This window comes from Physeter macrocephalus, chromosome 11 (genome assembly GCF_002837175.3).
Source record: "Physeter macrocephalus isolate SW-GA chromosome 11, ASM283717v5, whole genome shotgun sequence".
Lineage (NCBI taxonomy): Eukaryota > Metazoa > Chordata > Mammalia > Artiodactyla > Physeteridae > Physeter > Physeter macrocephalus.
The window spans coordinates 90,431,955-90,456,103 of NC_041224.1; the positions used below are offsets into that span (position 1 = coordinate 90,431,955).

General features: G+C 38.3%; 1 protein-coding gene across 1 annotated transcript in view; it reads left to right on the forward strand.

Moving 5' to 3' along the window:
* FBN1 (fibrillin 1) overlaps positions 1-24,149 on the forward strand; it is a 254,695-nt gene that overhangs the window by 122,965 nt on the left and 107,581 nt on the right. The window contains exons 8-14 of the mRNA XM_024115513.2: positions 336-461; positions 5,757-5,915; positions 13,517-13,696; positions 14,328-14,468; positions 16,180-16,299; positions 19,301-19,426; positions 21,027-21,149. Coding sequence (XP_023971281.2) covers positions 336-461; positions 5,757-5,915; positions 13,517-13,696; positions 14,328-14,468; positions 16,180-16,299; positions 19,301-19,426; positions 21,027-21,149 — 975 coding nt within the window. The remainder of the gene's footprint in view (positions 1-335; positions 462-5,756; positions 5,916-13,516; positions 13,697-14,327; positions 14,469-16,179; positions 16,300-19,300; positions 19,427-21,026; positions 21,150-24,149) is intronic.

The window sequence follows — 24,149 nt, forward strand, 5'->3', positions numbered from 1 at the left end:
ACACGAAGAGAAAAGGGAAAACAAAATTTTAAACAAAATATTTGGAATATTAGCATGCTGTAGGGACTTGAAACAACAGTACAGTTTTAGATTTTAAAGGCAGAATTTCTTTCATTTTGCTCTAATCTTTCAAATTTGGTAAATTCCTTGGGTAAACCTGTCTTGAGAGAAGAAACACCCATTCTTTGAATTAACTATTTTATAGGCAGCTTTTATTCTCTAAAGATCGCTGTTTCTGGCAACATGATTTGACGAGTGTTACCTCTGAATTCTTGTAATGATGAATGGTTTTATACTGTGTTCTACAAATACTGAAACTATTCTTTTCATTCCAGATATTGATGAATGCAGCACTATTCCTGGAATCTGTGACGGGGGCGAATGTACAAACACAGTCAGCAGTTACTTTTGCAAATGTCCCCCCGGTTTTTACACCTCTCCCGATGGTACCAGATGCATAGGTAGGTGTAATTATAAACAGCATGCACAGTTTATGTAAATCAGTTCCATAATAGACATCATTCTAAGGGAGACAAAATTCGTTAAGGGAGACATATAATTTCTCACTTGAGGTAAAATGTGCTTTTATGGAAGTCTGTTAAATAGTTGACCACCCTCTTGAAGAACAGAGGCAACTGTGGTCTTGTTTGGGGATTTTTGCCTCCCATAAAGAGATGATCCAGGAGACCCTACAGATAAACTCAGTCTAAAATTAACTTTGCAGTTATGTGACCGTCAGACCTTAAAGCCATCTTTGACTCTTCTCTCTCTTTACCCCCACCTTCAGTCATTTCCCAGGACCTATGTTAATTTAGATCTGAAATTTTGCAATAATCTTTTAATTGCTCTCCCTGTTTCCTGGCTTCCCTACAATCCATCTTGTCAGATTTATCTTCCTAAAATGGTGCTTTGATTAAATAACTCTCTTGCTCAAAAACCTCTGGTAGTTTTCCATTAGGATTTGGAAATTAGTGGTTTTCAGTCTATATCCCATGGAATCTTCAGGCGCTGGAAAGCCCTCTAGGGCTGCTAGGGTTGGAGAGGGGGACAGGGCAAAGGGGGAGGCTGAGTGGAAAGGGTTCCTGCCTTCCCCTCCCCCTTCATACACAAATGCCAGGCAATTTTGCTTTTATCTGGGTGGGTGTTAGGCTTCCATCTGGGTGGGTGTTAGGCTATCCATATTTTGCTATTACAAAATATCAATTAAATAAGAGGTTCTGTTGTTCAAAAATATAGATCTGACAATTGCTGAATTTAATGGTTGCTAAGAGTTCCTTCAAAGTCCAGTATTCTAGAATAAAGTTCAAGTTCAAAAATGGACAGCCCGATAGAGAAGGAGCTTCACTCTGTGACCCCTCCCAACCTTGCTGACTTCTCAGCACAGTCACTGCTTCTCACCCCCAAACAGGCCATTCACAGCAATTGCTTCATTCATGTTGCACCACTCAGAACACATTCCCCAATGCAAGCCTCCTTTCACACTCCTACTTAGGTTCTCTATCTTTGAAGGTCTCCCAGATCAGCTTACCTGAAAGCAGTTTCCCCCCTGAACCTAAAGATATCTTATTAGAAATGGTTTTATAGGGAAATTCTGTGTTTCTGTATGTTTTTATCTCCCTAATGAAGTTGTAATTCTCCTTAGAGAACACTAACTGCTATCCTTACATTCCTGGTGGTTCTCAGCACAATTCCTTGCATGTAGTAGGCACTCAGTAAGCATGTGTTGACTATCAGAATAACTAATTGCTTATTAATGGGGCCAAGCTGGGGAGCCTATGGCAGAAGGCCTCGGAGGAAAGTGAAGGCTATCTTTTGATGTTTGTTTCTGGCCCTTAGTTTCAAAGACACGCAGCTTCACATCCTCACCACAGGCCATGAATTTCAGACCAAAACAGAATTGCACTTGAAATTCTGAATTCCTTTTTAGTTAGTCACACATAATAAAAGCTGAGGGCAGTCTCTCCGTTGACATTTGAATAAGTACAACTCATGAGGGAAACATATCTGGACTTTTCCTTAGAAGCAATGGTCGGTGGTGCCCGGATTGCCTGATTTTCCAGAATCTATCCATAGATCTTGGAACTGCAGTGAAAGGATGGCAAGTGCAGTTCATGCAGCTCCTTTTTCTCCCCCAAACTGTCCCAAATAACACATGACCTCTAGTGGATATGCCTAGCAGAAGTCCTTTCCTGGCCAGATAATAGGTAGATTTTTTTTTTTTTTGAACCTTCAAAGAGAGCCCCAAACAGCATTAAAATGATTAATCCTTTTAACACATTTACATATCAGAAAGTTGACTTTTTTAAAGTTCCTTCCTTTTTACCTAATATATCCACGCTAACTTTTTACAAAAGAAAGGAACTAAGATTCCTGGGTCACCTCCTCGGTGTGAGGTATTTTATGGAAATTATCTGACTTAAGGTTCAAAACAGTACTGTAGATGGGAAGAAGTTGAGGTTGGGAGGTTTAGATAAATAATTCGCTCCAGTTGTTTAAGCAGTTAATAAGTGAGGGAGCTGGGATTCCAACTTGGGCTGAGTCTACAGTCCAGACTCCACCCATTGCTTCCTCCCAATGACCATCGGATGCAGTAAACGTTTGCTTGCCATACCCCTAGGCAAGCACTATTCCTCCTTCCTTGGAACTTTATGATACCCATAATCAGCAACTTACATAAAGTGATCCCAATGACATTTCTGCTTTCCCTACTGCTGATGTTTCCTGCCATGATAAACCACAGAGACCCCCAAAATTATCCCCAGTGGCAAGAAAATATGTATAGTCTCCAACTTTTAAACAAATCCAAGGTTTGTTGGCAAGTTGGTTATTTGGATTAGTGAATCTAACCAATAGGAAACCCCATGTGTAGAGAGTGGTATGTGGTATCTTCCTTATACATCTCTTTTAACCATGATATTCGAACTGTTACCTTCTGTTACCGCATTCTGTGACGCTCAGATCTCACCAGTTTTAACACTGCCTTTGTCGTGTAAGCGCTGGTAGAATTATTGCATTTTATTTTTGGTTTTGTGATCTTCGTTTGGCACTTTATAATACTTTGTGTAAGGCTGTCTTTTCATATTAGTGTGTTCTGTCTCATCAATTCCCAGGAGTCTTAGAGATGTCTGGTACCTAGCGTGGGCCTCACAGCTCCTAGCTCCTGGTTGGCCCCAACAATGTTAGTGATTGGTTAGGGGAGACCTGCTGACAGGCTCGGATGACCTGCAAACACCTATTGATATTTAATCCATCATATATTTGTTTTGATGTGATGTGATTTCTGGGTTCTGAGAGTAAGGCCAAGTGATTCAGAAGTGGAGAAAGGAAGAAAGTTTCTTACTCCTTTTCTGCCAGATGTCTTGGTCAGGGCAGATTTAAAATAGATGAAGGTGTCTAAGGTTTCTCCAACCTTCATTTACCTCCTCTAAGTCTTACCATGCTTCTCCCTCAGCTTCCATAGATCTTCAGATTACTTTAAAGGCACCTCTTACCCTCTATGCAAAGCGATCCAGCACCAGATGATTTCCTTTCCACTTCCTTCAGCACTACCATCTGATGACATGGAAGACTTCAGGCTGGCATGCCCAAGGGTCAATTCCCCTCAATGGTTCCTGCTTTTCACAACTCTTCCCACTGGTTTTCTTTACAATTATAAGTTGTGTAAATGTGTGTATTCTTAACAAAAGCTCTCCTGCAAAAAAAAAAAATTGTAAAATGATTATTGTATATGCAGGTGCCATTTATAAATCAGGAACTGCCAGCAGCCCAAATGTGGCTGGTAATTCTTCCAGTCCCACCATTCACCATTTTGTTCAAGAGTCTCCGACCCACTGATTTATCGTATAAGTCAGCCAGCTGGGCAGTAAAATAATATCATAGATAATTTGCAAAATAATAGACATAAGCCCATTAAGAGCTTGCTGTTGGCAGCTGTGGGTCCCAGTTTTGCTCTGAAAGACGGCCCACGCTGAAAATTGTACATACAAATTTTGGTCAAGTGTTTATACTGGGTTTTGACCACTAAATTCATTTGAAGCTGGGATATAAGCCAGTTTTGAACATCTCTTCCCATTCTTAACGGCCTTTGGTTTCCATGCCCCAGTATTAATCCTGGGGTATATGAAGTATTAGTGTCTTTAAGGCAAAGCAAATTAGGAAGCAGGAAGTTCTGTTTCTCCCCCTTCTGCACAGGGGAGGTGCCACCCATGTCTCCACAGAGCATTCTTTGTCTGCACTCCCCTCTCCAGCCATTTACCCTGGACCAGGCTGGAGTAAAACTTGTTCTGCCTCTTTGCTGAGACTATTAGTCTGACCAGAGGGGCAGGAACTGGGACCACAGAAAATTTCTGGAAAGCACACTTATACTTACTAGTGGTTTAAAGTACTTTTAAGAAATAATCTCGTATCCTTTAAAGCTGACCCATTTTCTTTTATGGTTTGTCTAGGTTTGATGTAGCCATCTTCACTCGACATTAATAATTTAAATGTTTCTAAGTCAGCCTTGGTTTTTTCATTTTATTTCATTTTATTAATTTATTGCAACCTTCAGGATTTTAAGGCTTTGTGTTTTTGAGAATGATGTAGATGAAAATAATGATAAGGATGACCCTCTCTGATCAAATGATGGTTACTATGCAGACTTACAGGAAACATGAGGACAGATTTTTGACTACAAACAAATTCTTCACCTTACAAAAGGATTTCCCAGTTATATTCCTTCAAATGACAAGCATATTCAAAATACTAGTTACATTTCAAAACTTATTTTATAGGAACTGTACAGAAATACATTTTACTTAAAGAGAGATACACCCGTAACATATGATAGTTAGATCAAGAGGTTCTGCACTTGGCTACCTACCTCCTCTATTCCACCGCATGACCTCAAAGGCTCATGAAGCAGTTAGGTTTCTCCTTTGTCATGGGCTCTTTTCTGGTAACCCAGAGTTGTACTTCAGTGTGTCAGTGTTGTCACGACAGTCAGACATGATGTAACCCAATAAAAGTGATAGATAGAAATGTCTTCCCCTGTTGCTTTGAGAAGATACCGTCCTGCCGCAAAAACAAAGTTCCTTCAAGGAGTATTGTATCCTCTAGCACTAAGAACTTGCAATCATGTACATTTTGAACTTGTAAATAATTAGTGCCTTATCAAATCTGTTAGGGCCCCAGGACAAAAGGAAACCTCGATTAACGAGCAGTGGATCTGACTGCAAGATGGCTCGTTCCTTTAAAAAAAAAAAAATATCTCACACGTCTGACTCACGGTTTCAGACTGAAAAATAAGAAAGGTCTTTTAGAGATGTAACCTACAGTGCAGGCTTCATGTTGTTTTAAAATAGATTTATATCAATATTTGCCTAAAGTGTCTCAAATTAAGTCGTTTGAAACCAAGGACAACACAGTCTCCCTTCAGTATAGAGACATGTCTCTATACCTAATTAACCGTCACCGCCAGTGATTTTCTTCTTCTCTCTTTTCCTATGACCCATTTGGTTGTAATCATTTGTTCCCACCTTGGGGATGCAATGTGGGACTTGGGCCAAGTGTACCAGCTCACAGGGGCAAAAGGTGTGAGATGGAGGGATTTCTTACTGAGCGCTGTTCTCAAGTGGTGCTCACAGCTTACCTTCTAGGGCTGAATGTCAGCTCATCCTGCCCGAGCCCCACTGGGAAATGTGGAGGTGCTGGGGCAAAAGAGAGTCGTTTTACGTTTGATCTCAGTGATGTGGATGGGAGTTTCTTTGTCCTCTCAGATGTTCGCCCAGGATACTGTTACACGGCTCTGGCAAACGGGCGCTGTTCTAACCAGCTGCCGCAGTCCATCACCAAGATGCAGTGCTGCTGTGACGTCGGCCGGTGCTGGTCTCCGGGGATCACTATCGCCCCCGAAATGTGTCCCATCAGAGCAACGGGTAAGAGCCCTTCCATTTATCCACAGAGTATCTCTGCTCAACCCCCTGCAAGCCCAGGGGCAATGTACGTGCTGCAGATTTAGTGGAAACCCGGGTAAGTGAATAACATTCCAGAAAATAAAAGAGATGACCTTCAGGGAAATTTCCCCAGGTAATGAACAGGGGAAATACAGAGGTCCATACAAATGACACTGTTCGCAGGTACTGTATCTTACTTAGGTTGCGTATTACCACTGGGTAGCAACCTGACCAGTCAGAAGAACTGGTTCCTTCCTAGTCTCCTGTATTTCTTTTGGCTCTCTGTATTTCTTTTGTATCCTCAAAAGCTCAGCAGAATAAAACTCGACTCCCTCAGAGCCTTTCAGGTGAGTTATTCGGGATACACATTTCCTCCTTCCCTAACATTTGACACTCTCCTGTTCTTGGTTGCCAAGTCCTGTTGATGTTTTTTTCTTTTCGATTTCTCTTTTCTGTCATATTCATTTCCACATAAAGCTCATTTTCTCTCATCTTCACTATTGCAGTAGCCTCCTAACTGGTCGTTGTGAAATCCACAGCTGCCATGTAACATTTCCCAAAGCCTAACTCATCTGAAATTCAGTTTTAAAAAATTGTGTCTGGGGAAAAAGTAGAGAAAGGTGTCCAGAAAATTTTTCGCAGGATGAACTCAGGCAATATCCAGTGGTCCAAGTCACTCCATTTCTTGAAAATAAAATTTTACTACTTAGCAGGGCATTTAGAGTCCCCAAATCTGATCCCCGTTCATCTTTTAATTCTTGTTCTTTATAGTAGCTTTATTTTCTAATTAAATTATGCAATCCAGCTTTCCTTGAACCCAGTCTGAGCATTTCTAAGCTCAAATATTCCTTTTTCTCCAAACTTCTCCCCAGTTCAGGTCCTTACTCCCTACTCCCCACCCCTGCTACCTCTGCCTGTTATACGCCCTCTTGTTGGTTGAGATTCCTCTCAGATATGACCTAATCCCTGCACATCCCAAGACCACCACTGCTGAAAGTGCTGCCTTCTTGCTCAGTGCTCTAGGTTTATACTGTTGCTGTGATACAGATCCCATCTGCTCAGGTTTGTGCCTATGTGTGTTCATATATAGCTTTTTTACTAAAATGAGATTAATAAATCTCATTAGGGGGTTTCAGTCGTCATTATAGTGCCTTATTCCTTCTAATTTTTTAACGCTTCTCTGGTACTTAGCGAGAACTTGCTGATGAGAGGCATTCACGTAGAGTGTACAACTTACTAGGTGACGTCTTTCCCACCAGTTCTAAGTAAAAATTGGGGTAATACCTTCTTCTCAATCTGGTTCCTGAAAAGTATGTTTAAACCAGGAAATTTTGGGGGAGAAAATCAAGATGCGGATGGATGAATGTAGAGCTAATGAAATACTTCAGAGTGTGCTATTCACAGAATATGAATGCCCCATTATCATGGGTTATAGACCTGCTCACGGATGTTATTTTTAAATTTCTATTTATTACTGAGAATTATGTGTGTGGATTAAAGAAGCAAGAAAATCTTTCAATAAATTTTAACATATAACAAGTCATATATTTGGCCATATATTTTGACTGTCTCTGGCCTAAAAATGTAAGGCACCCTTCTTAGTTCACTAGGAGGACCATTTAGTAGGTCACTGTTTAGAAGCACATGACTTTCTACTAAGACATACAGCTTGGATACCAAGAGAATCACTTTTTAAATGTATATGTGAACTTAGGAATCAGCGGCATTGATGTGGATTCTTTCCTATGTTGAGACCTTGAATTAGAAGAGGGAGGACTAGAGTAGGCTTAGGTGCTGAAGACCTACTTTGGGACTCATGGAGCAGAAGCCCTGGTTCCCCTATGTAACTTTGCGGGGAGCTGCTCTCCCAAAGGGTACAACTGAAAGGTGCACAACCCTGAGACAGGCCCAGAGCAGAGCAGGTGGATAGAGTAAACTAATTTGCAGGTAGCTGTGCTTGTTTGTTCAAATGTTCCAGTACCAGTACTACAGAGCTCTGGGTTCTTAACTTCTGGAGAGTGATGACATAGGAAGGGTAATTTCAGATTGGTCAGCTTTTCACTTAAAAAAAAAAATCAGTATCATCTCCGGGTTAAATGGAGATAGGAAAGTTGGACATCAGTTGAACAAAATCAGCCCCAGCTTGCTGATTCTGAATGTAAAGGGGCTGAACGGAAAGTTATTAAGCTGAGGAAAGTAGGAAAAAGTCCAGAACCCAGCCTGATACACTTTCATGGAGATGTTGAGATGAATTTAATGGCATGCTTAAAATAATATACCCACCTAGTTAGCAGAAATGCTGATAAGCTATCCAACTTCTTTTATAGAAATCCTAAAAGACTAAAAAAAAAGGTTGATTGGTGCTTGGAAGCTAATAAGTACAATTGCTATTCAATTAAATCCAACATAGTTAATAAATTCCTCTTCTGTGCAGTTGTCCAGGTGAGGCTGAGAGTGGGATTTCGTCATGAGTTAGATACGATCCTTGACTTCAGAGACTGCACAGTCTTAGTGGTAGAGAATTGGTAGAAAGCAGGTAGCCAGGAAATGATGGGTATGGCACATCCAGGTGATAATTCTATAAGGAAGATCACTGTGGTTTGACAACAGGGATTGTAGCATCCTGATTCAGGGAAGCATAAACAATATATAAATCCTTTCCAAATACAGTCAAGTACTACAGAATCTTTGTGGGTTGAAACACTATCAAACTCTTAGAGGAAAACATAGGCAGAACACTCTATGACATAAATCACAGCAAGATCCTTTTTGACCCACCTCCCAGAGAAATGGAAATAAAAACAAAAATAAACAAATGGGACCTAATGAAACTTAAAAGCTTTTGCACAGCAAAGGAAACCATAAACAAGACCAAAAAACAACCCTCAGAATGGGAGAAAATAGTTGCAAATGAAGCAACTGACAAAGGATTAATATCCAAAATTTATAAGCAACTCATGCAGCTCAATAACAAAAAAACAAACAAAAAAAAATCCAAATATGTGCATAAAACCTAAATAGACATTTCTCCAAAAAAGACATACAGATGGCCAAGAGTCACATGAAAAGCTTCTCAACATCACTAATTACTAGAGAAATGCAAATCTGAACTACAATGTGGTATCACTTCACACCAGTTAGAATGGGAATCCTCAGAAAAATCTACAAGCAACAAATGCTGGAGAGGGTGTGGAGAAAAGGGACCCCTTTTACATTGTTGGTGGGAATGTAAATTGATACAGCCACTATGGAGAACAGTATGGAAGTTCTTTAAAAGACTAAAAATAGAACTAACATATGACACAGCAATCCCATTACTGGTCACATACCCAGAGAAAACCATAATTCAAAAAGACACATGCATCCCTATGTTCATTGCAACACTATTTACAGTAGCCAGGTCATGGAAGCAACCTAAATGCCCATCAATGGATGAATGGCTAGAGAAGTTAGGGTACATATATACAATTGAATATTACTCAGCCATAAAAAGGAATGAAATTGGGTCATTTGTAGAGATGTGGATGGACCTAGAGACTGTCATACAGAGTGAAGTAAGTCAGAAAGAGAAAAACAATACCATATATTAAAGCATATATGTTGAATCTAGAAAAATGGTACAGATGAACCAGTTTGCAGGGCAGAAGTTGAGAGACGCAAGAGGGAAGAGATATGGGAACATATGTATATGTATAACTGATTCACTTTGTTGTAAAGCAGAAACTAACACACCATTGTAAAACAGTTATACTCCAATAAAGATGTTAAAAAAAAAAACAAATGAAAAAAGATAGATGACAAAACAGAATTTAAGAGAAAGTGACCATATAGAATATAGGCAAAAAAAACCCCCAAAACATATATATGAAGAAGAAAAACAAAACAATAAAACAAATAAACAAAAAGTACAAAAACTATTATTCAAGGTATCTTCTCCGAAATAATAAAATATTTAAAACTACATATTGAAAGATTACAGTTCATACCTGATAATATTGACCCCCCGCAAAAAAACAATACCTAGATATATTCTAGCAAACTAAAAAAAATTTTTTGCTCATTTTGATAAAAAGGCACATGAAAACTAAATTATCAGACTTTTCAAAAACAATGTTTTACATCAGAAGAAAGTAGATTAACATATTAAAATATACGTGTGGAAAAGGATTTTATATTCAGCAAAACAGATTTTTTTTTAAAGTGAAATGGGGGCCTGATAAATATACTACAGGATGAACTTCACACATCCAAAATGATTAGAGAGACATCAACATAGGACTGGTCATGAGGATTAAGTATATAGTTACCTGCAGAAGGAGGAATACATAAGGGCTAAGAGAGTAAGAGTATAGTGTGCAGTGACTACATATTTTGAGAGTTCACATATAGAACAACTGAAAAATATGGGGCAGAATGAGGAGAACATATACTAAAAAAATAATGTTTTCAGTAATCATATTATGATAGTATTATATTTGTTATTCTGAGATATTTGCTTGTATAACATGAGGTAGAACAAATGAGTAATTACGGAATATTCAAATCCTATCATCTCCTTATCTTTGAAAACCAAGATTTTTAGTGTAGAAGAGAGAAGCTAAAAATTAGAAAAGGAGACAGAGAGAGAGATGTAGTAGCAAAGAGGTTGAGAATAAAGATCCGTGGTCCTGAATTTGAATTGAAAGTATCAACATAAAATGAAAGGACTTAGAGAAAAATTTGATCTCTGGTATGGGAAAGAAATGTACAAGTTGAGCCTGAACCATTTTATTCTAACAGATAGTAAGGATATTTGCTAACTCTTAGAGAACTCAGGGGTTAACTTGAAAAATCTCCCACTAACCAAATATGGGAAATTTTGAGCTTCAATAATAAAATTTTCAATGGATTGGACTCCATTAAAATGTTTAAATACATGCTCTAATTTTAAAAATTGGTCACTGTTGGAGAATCATAGGGAACCAGTTTATTCACTTGAAATTTAGAAAATAAAGAGAAATAATCATGTTTCAATTTTGCCTTTCCTTTCTAAACTATAATACAGGATGACCAAATAGTAACTGAGAAGTCTTTGTAAAAGTATTCCCTGATAAGGGAAAAATAAATAATATAACTAGAACATCACCATTTTAAATCCCTAATGAATAAATATAGGTATTAGGCATCAGTAGTCCCTGACATCATAAAATTATAGAAAAACAGACCCTAGGTCACCCCTATATATTTGCCAAATGCCATTGATAGTTGTGCAAAAACAATAAACCTGAGGGTGATCCAGTTCCAGGATCCAATAGCCAATTTTGTAATAACGCAGAGACAAAGAAACCCGTTAAACCGCACTATGAGTATATAATTAGCAAAATCCAGATTATGGGAAATGCTACAGGACAAACAGCATGCATGTTTCAACAAGTAAAAGAAAGGGCTGGAGAGGAAACCTAAGATTAAACTAGAATTAAAAGACACTGAATTTAAAAAGAAATGCACAAGATTACAATGCCCAAGGAGGCACATTTGGATGACAGGCTTCCTTTAAAAATGCAAAGTAAATACTATAAAAGTAGGATAATGGTTACCTACAAGGGAAGGTGAGGGCTGTGATTGGAATGGTGCAGAGGAATTGGTCTTCTGGGGTGGATTACAAAGTTCTATTACTTGATCTGGTGATGTTTACAGAATGTTTATCTTAGAACAATTTATTAGATTATATTTTTATTTGATGTGTTTTTCTAAATGGTTTATTTTACAATTGAAAATATAGTAAACAAATAAGTAACTATAAACCTGTATTCACCAACTTAAATAAAATGAGACTATTTCTTTAAAAAAAAAAAAAAATTCCAGATAAACAATGCAGTAGTAGAATTCTCTGAAAACATAAACTTAACCTGAGTTGGAAATGTCAAATATGATTGAAAAAGTTTTAGTAATGGACCAGAAAAAAACAACAAGGTACATGGTAGCTAGGTATGTTTAGCCAAATGTAAATGGACAGAAGGTCCCATGAGGTTGAAATATGAATACATTTCAGTATGACATATCAGTGTGTCATAGAATAAGTCAGATTCTAGTCCACAAGGAAAATAAAAATACTAGCCTAATTTCTATTAATGCATGAAGCTAGTATAGAAAGTACCTATGGGAGAATCCCTGTGTGACAGAGGTAATAAAATAATCAACATTCTGGAAAGAGGGAAAAAAGAAATTTTAAAAATTATATAATTTACTTATAGAAGGGAACTGTGACAAAATATGGCTATTTGTAGGAAACATGAAAATGAGTGGTTAAGTTAATACATTTCTCGAAACCTGAATACTGCTTAAAAAGACCTGTTTGGAAGCCTCCCTCCCCTGAAATGTGTCACAAATCTAAACATGATTTATTCTAATAAAGAACTGGCATTGTGAAAAGTAGGAGTCAGTCTGTATGGGCAATTATAGGGAAAACAGTTGACTAAGTCAGAGTGTACTAGTTTGGGGGATCATTCTGCAGCATTAACACCAGACTCACCAGCCCCTGGTATTCCTCTGCCCCATGGGCTGCTTCTTCTTTGTCACTTTGTTGTCTTTTACAAATAGGTATTCCTCAGGGCTCTGTCTCCTTTCTCCCATCTCTTCACTTTCCACACCTTCCTTACGTGAGCTCATCCATCCCCATGGCTTTAAATGACGCCTATCTACTGATAACCCCAAGACTTAGCAGCAGCGCTGACTTCTTCTCTAGGCTTCAAACTCTCTTTTAAAACTGCTTTGTGACATCTCCATGTGGATGTCTGATATCTCAGAATTCATATGCTCAACGTATAGCTTTTACCCACCAAACCTGCTCCCATCACAGTTTTTCCCATCTCAGCAAACGGCACCAATATCTACCCTGTTGCTCAACTGGAAAACTAGAAGTCATTCTTGATTTCCTGTTCCCTCAGCTCTGACATTTACTCCTTCCCCAAACATAGCCCATTCATCTCTAAAATCATCTTCAAATGTGTTTACTTCTGTCCAGTTCCATCACTAGCTCCCTTGTCCAGCCATCCTTGTCTTGCCCTTGGTCTTCTGCAGCAGTCTTACCTCCCTCCAGTAACAGTCTCCAAATGCCAGTGAGAATGATCTTCTGAAAATGTTCATCTGATCATGTCCCCCCCTGCAGAAGACTGCCAGTGACTTCCCAAGGCATATAAAATAGAATCCAAGCACTAAAAAGTGTGCTCTTTAGAGTCCCGTGGGATCCACAGGTGGGAAGACTGGGTGGAGATCATTGCATTTTATTCTATTCTTCCTTGAAGTGAATTTTGACATAGGTAAAGACTTCCTAGGTTTTAGGAGGGACATGTGGTACACACTCTGGGGAGTTTGTTTCCAGTTTTGAATTATTGTTCCAGTCTGGTTGCTGCTGTAGGTTTTAGGAATGCTGACTTGGGAAAAAAGCCAAGTCAGTTGGCTTTTTTCCTTTTCTCCAATTGACCTCCATGGTTTGATGATCAATTTTATTCAAAATTTCTTTACAAAGTAAGGATGACTTCCATGGGCCTATGGCATATGCTACCCCTCAGCTGTTGTGTTGTGTTGTGTTTTTTTTTTTCCAGAGGATTTCAACAAGCTGTGCTCTGTCCCTATTGTAATTCCCGAGAGGCCAGGATATCCTTCCCCACCCCTTGGCCCCATTCCTCCAGTTCACCCTGTTCCTCCTGGCTTTCCTCCTGGACCTCAAATTACAGTCCCTCGACCACCAGTGGAATATCCATATCCATCTCGGGAACCACCAAGTAAGAGCTCAAAAGTCATCTAATTACGTTTCTTGCATTAATCAGGTTAACTTTTTTGTGGTTGTTTATGCTTTTTAAGTCATTAAGTAAGTTTAACCAGTCCTTAAAGATTTCATTTACAGAGTGTAGTATATAAGTTTCTCAACTGGCCTGTTGCATAAAGGAAAATGTGCAGTTTCATATTCTCCAGAGATTAATGTCCTTTTGCTATTATGTTGTGGGAGAAATTTAAATCTGATTCACAGGATGAATTCATAGAGGAGGCATAAGTTTACTCTTTGGGTTATATATCATGCAAAGCAGTTTTGCAAATAGTTAAATGCCAGTCACTCACTGCCTTTGTTGTTTCCCTGCGCTCGAGGCCTGAGAGTGAGGTGGAGGGAGCGGTGGGGTGAAGCGGGCAGAGGAGCAGGCTACAGCGAGGCCGCGGTACCTGGCAGCATGCGCCACGGTGCACAGGTGCTCTCTGTAGGCGAGAATGGAAACATGCTCTGTTGACGCCAGGCGACCTTTGCCCAGTGTCCTCCTTCCTTTATGATTCAGCATCTTGCCCATTATTACTGGATTCCGTGCTGGTGGAAGATGCCCTAGTTAGACATAATTTTAATGGGGTTTCGTATTATTCCTTCAGGGGTGCTGCCAGTCAACGTCACTGATTACTGCCAGCTGTTTCGCTATCTCTGTCAAAATGGACGCTGCATCCCAACTCCTGGGAGCTACCGGTGTGAGTGCAACAAAGGATTCCAGCTGGACCTCCGTGGGGAGTGCATTGGTACGTGATAGACCACTAGCTTGGCACCAAGAGGCTACTGCAGTGCTGTTCCATGACTGTATAGGTTTTCTATGGCTGCTATAACAAATTGTCTCAAACTTAGTGGCTTAAAACAGCACAGATTTATTATCTTATATTTCTATAGGTTAGAAGTCCGACACGGGTCTTTCTGGGCTAAAATCAAGGTGTCGGCAGGGCTGTGTTCCTTTCCGAGGCTCTTGGAGAGAATCCATTTCTTTGCCTTTTCTGGCATCTAGAAGCCGTCTGTATTCCTTGGCTGAGGGCCTGTTTCTTCATCTTCAAAGCCAGCAGTGTAGCATCTTCAAATCTCTAACTCTCTGGTTCTCTCTTTGCATTCCTTCTAACACGTTTAAGGATCTTTGTGATTACATTGGGCCCATCTGTATATAATCCAGGAGGGATGGATTCCACTGATTAGCAACTTAATTCCCCTTGCCATGTAGCATATTCACAGGTTCTGGGGGTTAGGACATGAACATAGTTGCGGGGGGGGGCATTATTATGCCTACTATAGTGACTTTTAACTTTCATTGTAAAACACATTCAAGGCATTGCTGGTAACTCTAACTTAAGCCATCCTATCGAAGCCTGACCATTAAAATAAAGCATTAGAAATATCCCCAAATTATGAAACTTTGCATGGTTTACTAATTTGAATGGATAACTTACCAACTATCTCTAGTTAGCAAGGAACTGAAGCAAGGAGCTTTAAGTTGTTGATAAGGCAGTTAAGCTAGTGAAGGAAGGAAATGTAACACAAGGATAATTTGTTGGATTGGATAAGAACACCCAGTTACCATCTAATTTTTAAAAAATAAACTCTCTTAGGTCTATTATAAATCCCAATTCCAATTATGAATCAGGCAGAAATAAGTAGTTCTTGGTTTCTCATGCTATATAGTTTCCTGGTGATATGAAAGCCCCTTCGAGTAGCGTGTTAGGAGAGAGTCCTTCAATCCTGAGAGGTCATCCAGAGCTGGGTAGGAAAGGCAAACGGAACGTCTAGCTCAGGGTTGTGAGATCAGACTTGCATCTGCCACAAGAAGCTTGCGACTTCGGACAAGTGGGTTATCTTCCATAAGCTTTAGCTTCCTCATCTTCACAAACAGAGGAATAAAATCCAGTTTACCTGTAAGTATACTGATAGCTCTAAATGAGTGTAAAACTAGTGGGAGCCTGTCTAGGGGCGGGGTGGAGGTGGTAGCAGCCTTGATGGTGGGTGAGAATTGCCCTTTAAACAACAACAGCTTCATGGTTTGTTGTAATATTCATAGTGGAACTCAGAAAGGAATGCTTAGATATGGTTAGGCCTTCTTTTCATTGAAAAATTGAGCTTCAAGAGACACTCAGAATTCTGTCCAGAAGCCACTTCTGAAATATTAGTCTGTTTGATTCCCTTATGTCAGACCCAAGGAAGAGAAAATGCTTATTGGCTTGGAGTATTGAGTTGCTGCGTATTTGGCATTTTTCTCTGAAAAATGACACAGGAAAATAATACATTCTAACTGCTCAACCAGTTAAAGTGGCTGGTGACACCGTTATTGTAGTGGAAAGAAAAAAGATCTTTTCATTATGCTATTTATTTCTTAAAAGGAAAGTGTTTTAGCATGTAAAGGAAACCAGTAAAATGGTCTTAGAGTTATGAGCTACTGCGATATAATGTCTTACTGAAATATACTGTGTTTTGCAGATGTTGATGAATGTGAGAAAAACCCTTGTGCTGGTGGCGAGTGTATTAATACCCAGGGCTCCTATACCTGTCAGTGCCGACCTGGCTATCAGAGCACACTCACCCGGACAGAGTGCCGAGGTACGTATGGTCCTAGCTTGGCACGTCAGACATGTATGCTAAGTAAGGAGTTGGCTTTGAAGGAATTCCGTGGAGTCTGAATAACCCTTGCCGGGAGAGGCTAATATGCTCCCTTTGCTTTTTTGCACTTAATTCCAGAAATTGTTACTGTGAAGGATAGCATCATAAAATCTGGCAAACATTCAAGTTATTTTAAAAGATGTTTCTGTGCCTGTGGGAATATCTTTTCACTTCCTTTTTTTTTTGCCTCATCACTATATTGTCTTAACTTTTAATCCGAGAGCTAGCGAATGGGGTTGTCCTTTGTTGACTCAGAAATCGAGAAAAGTTTCAGGTGAAATTTTACGCAATTAATTGCTTCTTGGAAAGGCCTGAAGGATAAGAAGTGCCTGTAAGTTCTTGCTGCTTATTTCGTGTAGTCAGCGGCAGCGGCACCTGGGAGCCAGTTGGAAATGCAGCATCTCAGGTCCCACTTGAGACCTGCTGAATCAAAATCAGCATTTTAACAAGATCTTCCAGGGACCCTTACGCATGTTAAAGTTTGAGAAGCACTACTATAAAGTTTCCTCACAAAAATTTCCCTTCAGATTTGTTTATTAATTGACTTATTAAGCCACCCAATATACCTCTTATTGGATGACTTTGATGTACTGAGTTTCTGAGATAGAAATAATTAAGATATGCGCCCCACCTCAGGGGACTCAAATATCTATATCTCTATAAGTTGGGCACAGAATGATCTGTTATCATTGATCAGTAAAGCCAGATAAAAGCAACAGAACTCTGTTGAAATTAAATACAAGGAAAGATAGGGAGGTTTGTATCACTTTAAAAATTTGTCAGCCATTAATGGGTTAATTTTATTTGCCTCTTTTAGCAAATGTTCTTCATATTAGTTGAAGGCATACAGATGTTTTTATTTTTTTATTAGTGACTGTTTTCAAAATCTTTGAATTTGGTTCTGACTTAGGGATTTCTTGCCATCAGTGTATTTTAGTACACTGCTTATAAATGGCAATTTTGAGCAGAAAAACCTGGAGCACAGCATTTCAATCTGTTAATATTTCTATTAATGGCCTACTTACTGAATTACAAATATAGTTTGAATTTTTAACTGAGTTTAGAACCTTCTTTATAACTATTGTTTAAAATAATCAACACGTACAAACAGTATACGAGGCATTTTGCAATCGTGGAAGATAAACCGAAACCAGTGTTTCAGAAGACAGCACTACTAAATAAGCAAATAGAAGACATTCTTGAGAGCACTCAGCTGGGGCAGGGGCCAATCAGTGTAGGTGCATGTTATTGTCATCACTCTGAGACTTAGTTTATTAGAGACTGAAGATTACCTAAAAGCCTCAAGCACTGTCTTCTTTAAGAGCTAGTGCGAAGTTTAGCCCAAGCGCAAGAAGTTGATAACACGATCACATTTGGGGGTAGATGAAAGTTGCCACAGAATGGTCAGAAAGGCTGTACACTTAGCTGAGGAGGACACGAGGAACTGAACAGAGGGGACAGAAGAAACATACAGAAACACGGTAGAGACTTTGAATGGCAAGCTTTTCATTTATTTTGCAGCAGGAGCCCGATGGCATTTTCAAATTAGTGAGGAGAGAAAAAGCTGAACTCTTTATCCTGTTTATTTTATCCTTGGGCCTCCACAGATTATGGAATCCTAAAAAAAAAAAAAAAAAAAAAAAAAAGTAGATTATAAAATCTTAAAAAAAAAAGTCTGCTGAAGAATATGTGGCTTTTACTATTTTTTGGAGTGTGGAGCAGGTCAGATTTTAGTAAGAATTAAGAAATAAACGAGAGAGAAAAAGATTGTAGGCTGTTGGCACAAAGATCAGACAGAAGAAAAGCCCAGACTGCCTCAGCTAGTCCAATGACTCGTGTGGAAACCACTGCTGGATCTGCCCAGAAAGAAAGTGCGTCTGAGGGTCAACCACAAGACACCGTGCAGACACAGGGTAGACAGAATAACCAGTATGCCATGAATGCACATTCTTGTCGTCCAAAGGATGTTTAGGGCCCTTATACCCAGGCACATGGCCTCAACTCTGCATGGGTAGGTCTGCTCTCATCCAACTCTGCTCAGTGCCCTGGCCTCTATCTCCTGGGGAATAGGCCCTGGCAAAGGTTGTATGCTCTGTAGACAAGGTGGTTTGTGTTCATCCTTTCTGATGTTCATCCAGGCATGTAGCCTAGAAACTGAGGGGAATAGATAATCCAGGGTAGCTCGTTTTGCACTTTAGGTTAATTACTAATCTTTAAATGAGAGATCAGATGCTGGTTATTTGAGTTATTGTGATTTTTAACACTTCCATATCATGCTCTGTTGTTTACTTTGGCATAATGTTAAACATGAAAGAGAAAAGGGGAAATGCCCCCATAGTACCAGTATTTTGTTTGTTAGATAGAATACTCATAAAGTTATAAAAGAGACTAAGAATATATAAACAAATAAAACTGTATTTGGACCAGAACTGCCATAAGGAAGGTAGACATTTCAGAGTCAAATGATTGACGGTTTTCAGATGGAATTAGGATTTTAAATTGTTTTTTTTTTTTAAATGGCATTTCTGTTTAACTGTTCTGATACAGCTAACATCAGATCTGCCTTTTTGATCATGTCTTAAAAGACACCAGCCAAAGTTCATTGTAAATAATGATATATACTGGCTCATTGGATTACCTAGGAAAATCGTGAAAAAGAACCTATTTTGTTTACAGAACTGAGATTTAGGGAGTCTTATTAGAAAGTAAAGTTAAAATGAATGCTATTATGTTGGCATTTTTTTCTTTCATATGTCTTTCAAACTTTTATTAGTAACCCTAAATTTTATAGTATGTAATACTGAGTTTATGTTGAAGAATATTATTTAGTAACCAAAACCCAAGACTAAGATCATGAGTTTAGAGATGGTGAGAGGAAGAAATAAAATAATTTAAAATCCCCTAAATAAAGCTATTTCTTCCTTTTTGACTTCGATTTTAGACATTGATGAATGTTTACAGAATGGCCGTATCTGCAATAACGGACGTTGCATCAACACAGATGGCAGTTTCCATTGTGTGTGTAATGCAGGATTTCATGTTACGCGTGATGGGAAGAACTGTGAAGGTAATATAGTGTAATAATAATTACAGTATAATCATGTCATTCCCCTATTCCATTGCAGTTTCAGTATCAAAAGTCTTTAACAAGACCAAGTCAAACATTGAGTGAAAGGTCAAAGTATCAAATATATATTCATCTGTTGTTATCTGGGAGGATGCCTAACTTTCAACAGTATTAGTTCCTTTAATTCACATTTGTGTGAGTCAAATAACATTGTAAATATAGGAGCAGAGCTTGCTATTTAAATATTCCTGGTGATGAAACTTTTGTAGTATAAGTCATTACTTCCAAATTTTATACAATCAGAATTTGTACATTAAAAAAAGTAGGACACACCTAATCTCATATATTCTTCAGTCACTTATAATCCATTTGTTTAAAGTGTCTATGTAGTAATGAAATATTCCTAATGAGTATCTGAAAATGTAAAATTTGAGAGAAATGTTGACGAGAGTCAGCCCTTTATATTGCCTCTTGAATTAATCACCTCACTTTGAATTGGGCTGTTTCATTTTGTCTTTTCCTCTGCCTTTTCTCCCCTAAATTGAAAATGTGACAATTATTGATGAGTTTCCACTTCTTAGACCTTTAGCAAAAAATGAAGAATGCTCCTTATCATCTTTCCCAATGTCTTCGGGAAAGATCCCAAGAATCTATTCATACATTAAAGGAATTTCAAAATTGTTCTTAGAAACATTTTTGGCAGAATATTATCTCAGTGATTCAATTCAAAGACTTAATGCCAAAATTCTCAGTTGGGATAGAGTCTTGTTTAAAAAAGAAAAAATCATAAATTACTTCGGTCTGACTAAAGCCTGTAAGTGAAAACACACTGTGTCTAGAAGAGCAAGTGCCTCCTAAGACAGCTGTAATATTAAATAAAATAGCATACTGATGAATTTGAAGAAATATCTGTATGCTCAAGGGATCCTAAAGGTTAGCTGTCATGGCTGTACTCTATAGTCAAGTCTTGCATTTTAAAAATACATTTTTCCTATCCCTATTTAAAATTGCTTCAAACTACAAGCAGTTCTCTGGTTTCTACTTTTTAAAGAATCAAGAAGTAGCCTAAATACCTTTCACATTTCATCATTCTTAGTTTCGATTTTGTTTTTATTTTCAGTATATTAGAAGTAATGTGGATCTGTAAATATAACCATCAGGCTGTTAACACACCTTTCAGTTTGTAAACTGCTATTCCTAAAAAGAGCCTTGGTAGCTTTTATTGAGTTAAATTTCATATATATATTTATATGAAAAAAATATATGAAATTTCATAGATATATATTATGAGTCTAATACATATACATATTACATATATACATATATGCTTGTGTAAGTATATATGTATATATACACACATGTCCTAAAATAAATTTAGCTCTATAGTTTGCATGCACACGTCAAAAATTGAGAACTTGAGATACATATTTCATATGGCCACTCTTCTCTTTGTAAGCTATAATTTGGATGAAAATTAACCTTAGACAATAATACAAAAAGTAAAGAAATGTGACGAAACAGAATTACATTGATCCAGATTGGCTTCCTTTGTAAGCTTACTGATCTGGCCATAAGAAAATATATCTTTTGTATTTTTCAGATATGGATGAATGCAGCATAAGAAATATGTGCCTTAATGGAATGTGTATCAATGAAGATGGCAGTTTTAAATGTATTTGCAAACCTGGATTTCAGCTGGCATCAGATGGGCGTTATTGTAAAGGTTTGTGCTATAAAACTCTAAATCATATTCTTCACCCGTTTTTTTCTCCTCTCTACATTGCTTAGAGCTACCACCTTTCCTTATTGATTCTCCCTATTTAAAGTACCCCTAACTCTGGACTAAGAAACCTGACTGGAACTCCTTCTGAAGTCCAGCCATCCAGAGAGCTACGATTTATGCCCAGAAGGCTGTTCTTACTTCAGAAAGGGTGTTTGGTGTCTTCTCAAAGGAGCCTGATAGGCTCCATAGCAAATGAATGAGAAGCTGATCTACCATTTGGACTACCAACAGCTGTGAGGATCTTTTTAAATATGCTGAGCTCTGCCTCTTCCTTACAGTTGAGGAATAATGACAGTTGGCTTCCTGATGGCTGTCATTTGCCACCTCTTACATCTTCACCTGGACAAAATATTGTAGACTCTTATTGCGGTAATCTCTTCTTCATAATTTCCTCCAGACACCTTAAGAAACACAATTTATTTAAGCTTTATCAAGTCACAGAAGCAAAAAAGGGAAACAGGATTAAGCAGAAGAAATAAAGGAACCAGGAGCCATTATTTAGCTTTGTAACTTTTGAAATAATCTTATTGCTCCAAGTAGTGAAGCAAAATGAAGATTTTTATTTGTGCTGTTGAAAATTGGGGTCCTGAGAAGAGTTATCAGGAGATAACTGGAGTTATCAGGAGAAGAAGTTAAATTTGTGCTTAGTGTCTCCCTAATGCAGTCAAGGATGAGTAATTATTGCCCTTGTGTCCAAGATCTGAGCTGCAACCAGACTTCTCAGGGAACCTCATACTCAAAATAGATCCAGGGAATCTGCTAAAATATGACACTCAAAACCATAGTTTCAGATGTAGAAGGCAGAGAGAGCATCAGGCTATTCAAGATGGAGAAGGCAAGAAAAAGTCCTATGGTGCCTCTTCTCTGGGTGCCCTTGTATTAAGTCCTTGTATTAAGTCTTCAGCATGATGTGTATTTTCTCTAGGCTTAAAAGAGCTTCTAGCCCTTGGTTGTTTACCTACATTCTCTATGACCTTCACATCAACAGCTCTTAATATCGTGGAAATCTGCCTTCACAGCAAGAGAAAGTTTTGTGTTTTTTTTTTTCAAATCTGAAGTAGGAAATTGCTTTTGAGCTATGTGTTGGGAGGAACTTATAGTTGGGGAGACAAGATTAACGCATGGAAATATTAAGACAGCATACAACAAAGCACCAAATTGTGCAGATTAAGTGCTGTACAAGTGAAAAAGAAAGGGGAAGGGAATGATTGCTGGAATATTTGGAACTAGGCTTCCAAACAAAATAACAGAAGGAAATGTGAAAGTCCCTTTGTGAACAGAACTTTTCTGAGAACACACACTCCTCTCTCTTACCTATGCACAGAGCATGCTAAGATTCACTTTCAGTACCTATAGGCTGCCAGTGACCCAGGCCACAGACTCTTAAGGGTGGCCAATAGATAATGCTGTTGTAACTATTTCAGAAGATATTATGACCTCATAGGTAAAGCTCGGTTTTGCAACTGTTTGCAATCAGTGAACTAGTATCTTATTGATAAATGGATTGTTCCAGTCATTTGAAAGTGCGTGATGATTAAAAGTCTGCTCTGACTTTAACATTCTGGCTTAAGAATCAGAGCTAGAGAGAAAGAGAGGGGAGAAATGCTCCATATTCTTACCTGTGTCGTCTTTAGTCTGATGTATAGAGAAGATGGAATACACACACTTGTAGTAAGAATAAAGGAAGGAAAAAGAAAAAAAATTCTTGTATGCTGAATTTCTTTTCCATCATTTTTCTCTTGATATCATGGGATAAGATTTTCTCTTAGTGCTGAACACTTGGCTCTGATCCCACAAAGATGTGACTGTTCAAAGCTGAATGAACAATGCTAATTTAATCGCTACAGTTAACTAATGTGATGAACATCCTGGTCTCCCTGATCACTCTCTGAAGGTGGAGGCCACTCACTTTGAGCAACGCCCTCTGGATCTATGTTCCATCACTGTCCCTAGTAAAAAACCTTTGGATTACGTTTCAGGCTGTAGTCACCACTGTTTTACTGTAGATCTCAATTTGAACAAAAAGGTGACCTGAATGACTGAACCAGTTTGAGTTCACGTATTTAAATATAACTGCTGTTTTAAAATACAGTCTGTACACGGAATCTTGGACCATCTGAATATATTTTGTGCCAAATAACACAAGCTATGTAAAACGCAGAGGTGTTTCAGTCTCAATTTGCCTTTTTAAGGTCAGAAGAAAGGAAATATTCACCTACACCAGTTGTATATTATAAAAGGAGTTGTTATAAAACGACTTGTTTCTAAGTGTTGTATGTTTTCCAAAACACAGTTTTGGTACCATTTCTATTTCCATGTTGGAAATAGAACATGTTTGGTACCATGTTCAGGGGGAAAAATATCTGCTATTATTAGTATGTGCCCAATAAAATCTTTTACCAGACCTCCCTAAGGATACACATACAATACTATAAAATATTTGTAATGCTTAAGAGAGATTTTTCTTTGCTGGGTTCCAATTGCTTACAGTGCTGTTGTTGGCTAGGAATTGTCATCAAAATCATCTATATTCATTTTCTGTTCCTTTTTTATGGTGTTCCATCCAGGCTTTAGTTCTGTGTCTCCTCATGCCATTCTAATGTTCCCAGAGAGTTAAGGCGTGAGTGATACTGGAATGGACACCAGTCTGGGTGTTGGGTGCCAAAAGGAGAAGCTTCCTGCCCAGGCCAAAGATGTAGTTTATTATCAAGCTAGATTTCTGACAGTCCTGGAAAAACTGCCATGTGAAACATTACACAAGACCCTTTGTCTTTTAGCTGTCACTTTCCTTCTTCTTCCAATTCTGTTTTTGCCTTTGTGATTCTTACGTTGGATTAAAAAAAAAATCTTAGGAGAATGTTATTGAAATAGCTTTCTATGGAAAAGAAATAAACTCAGTTTATCTCTCTCAATTTTTGTTCCTCTTCTCTCAAAGGAAAA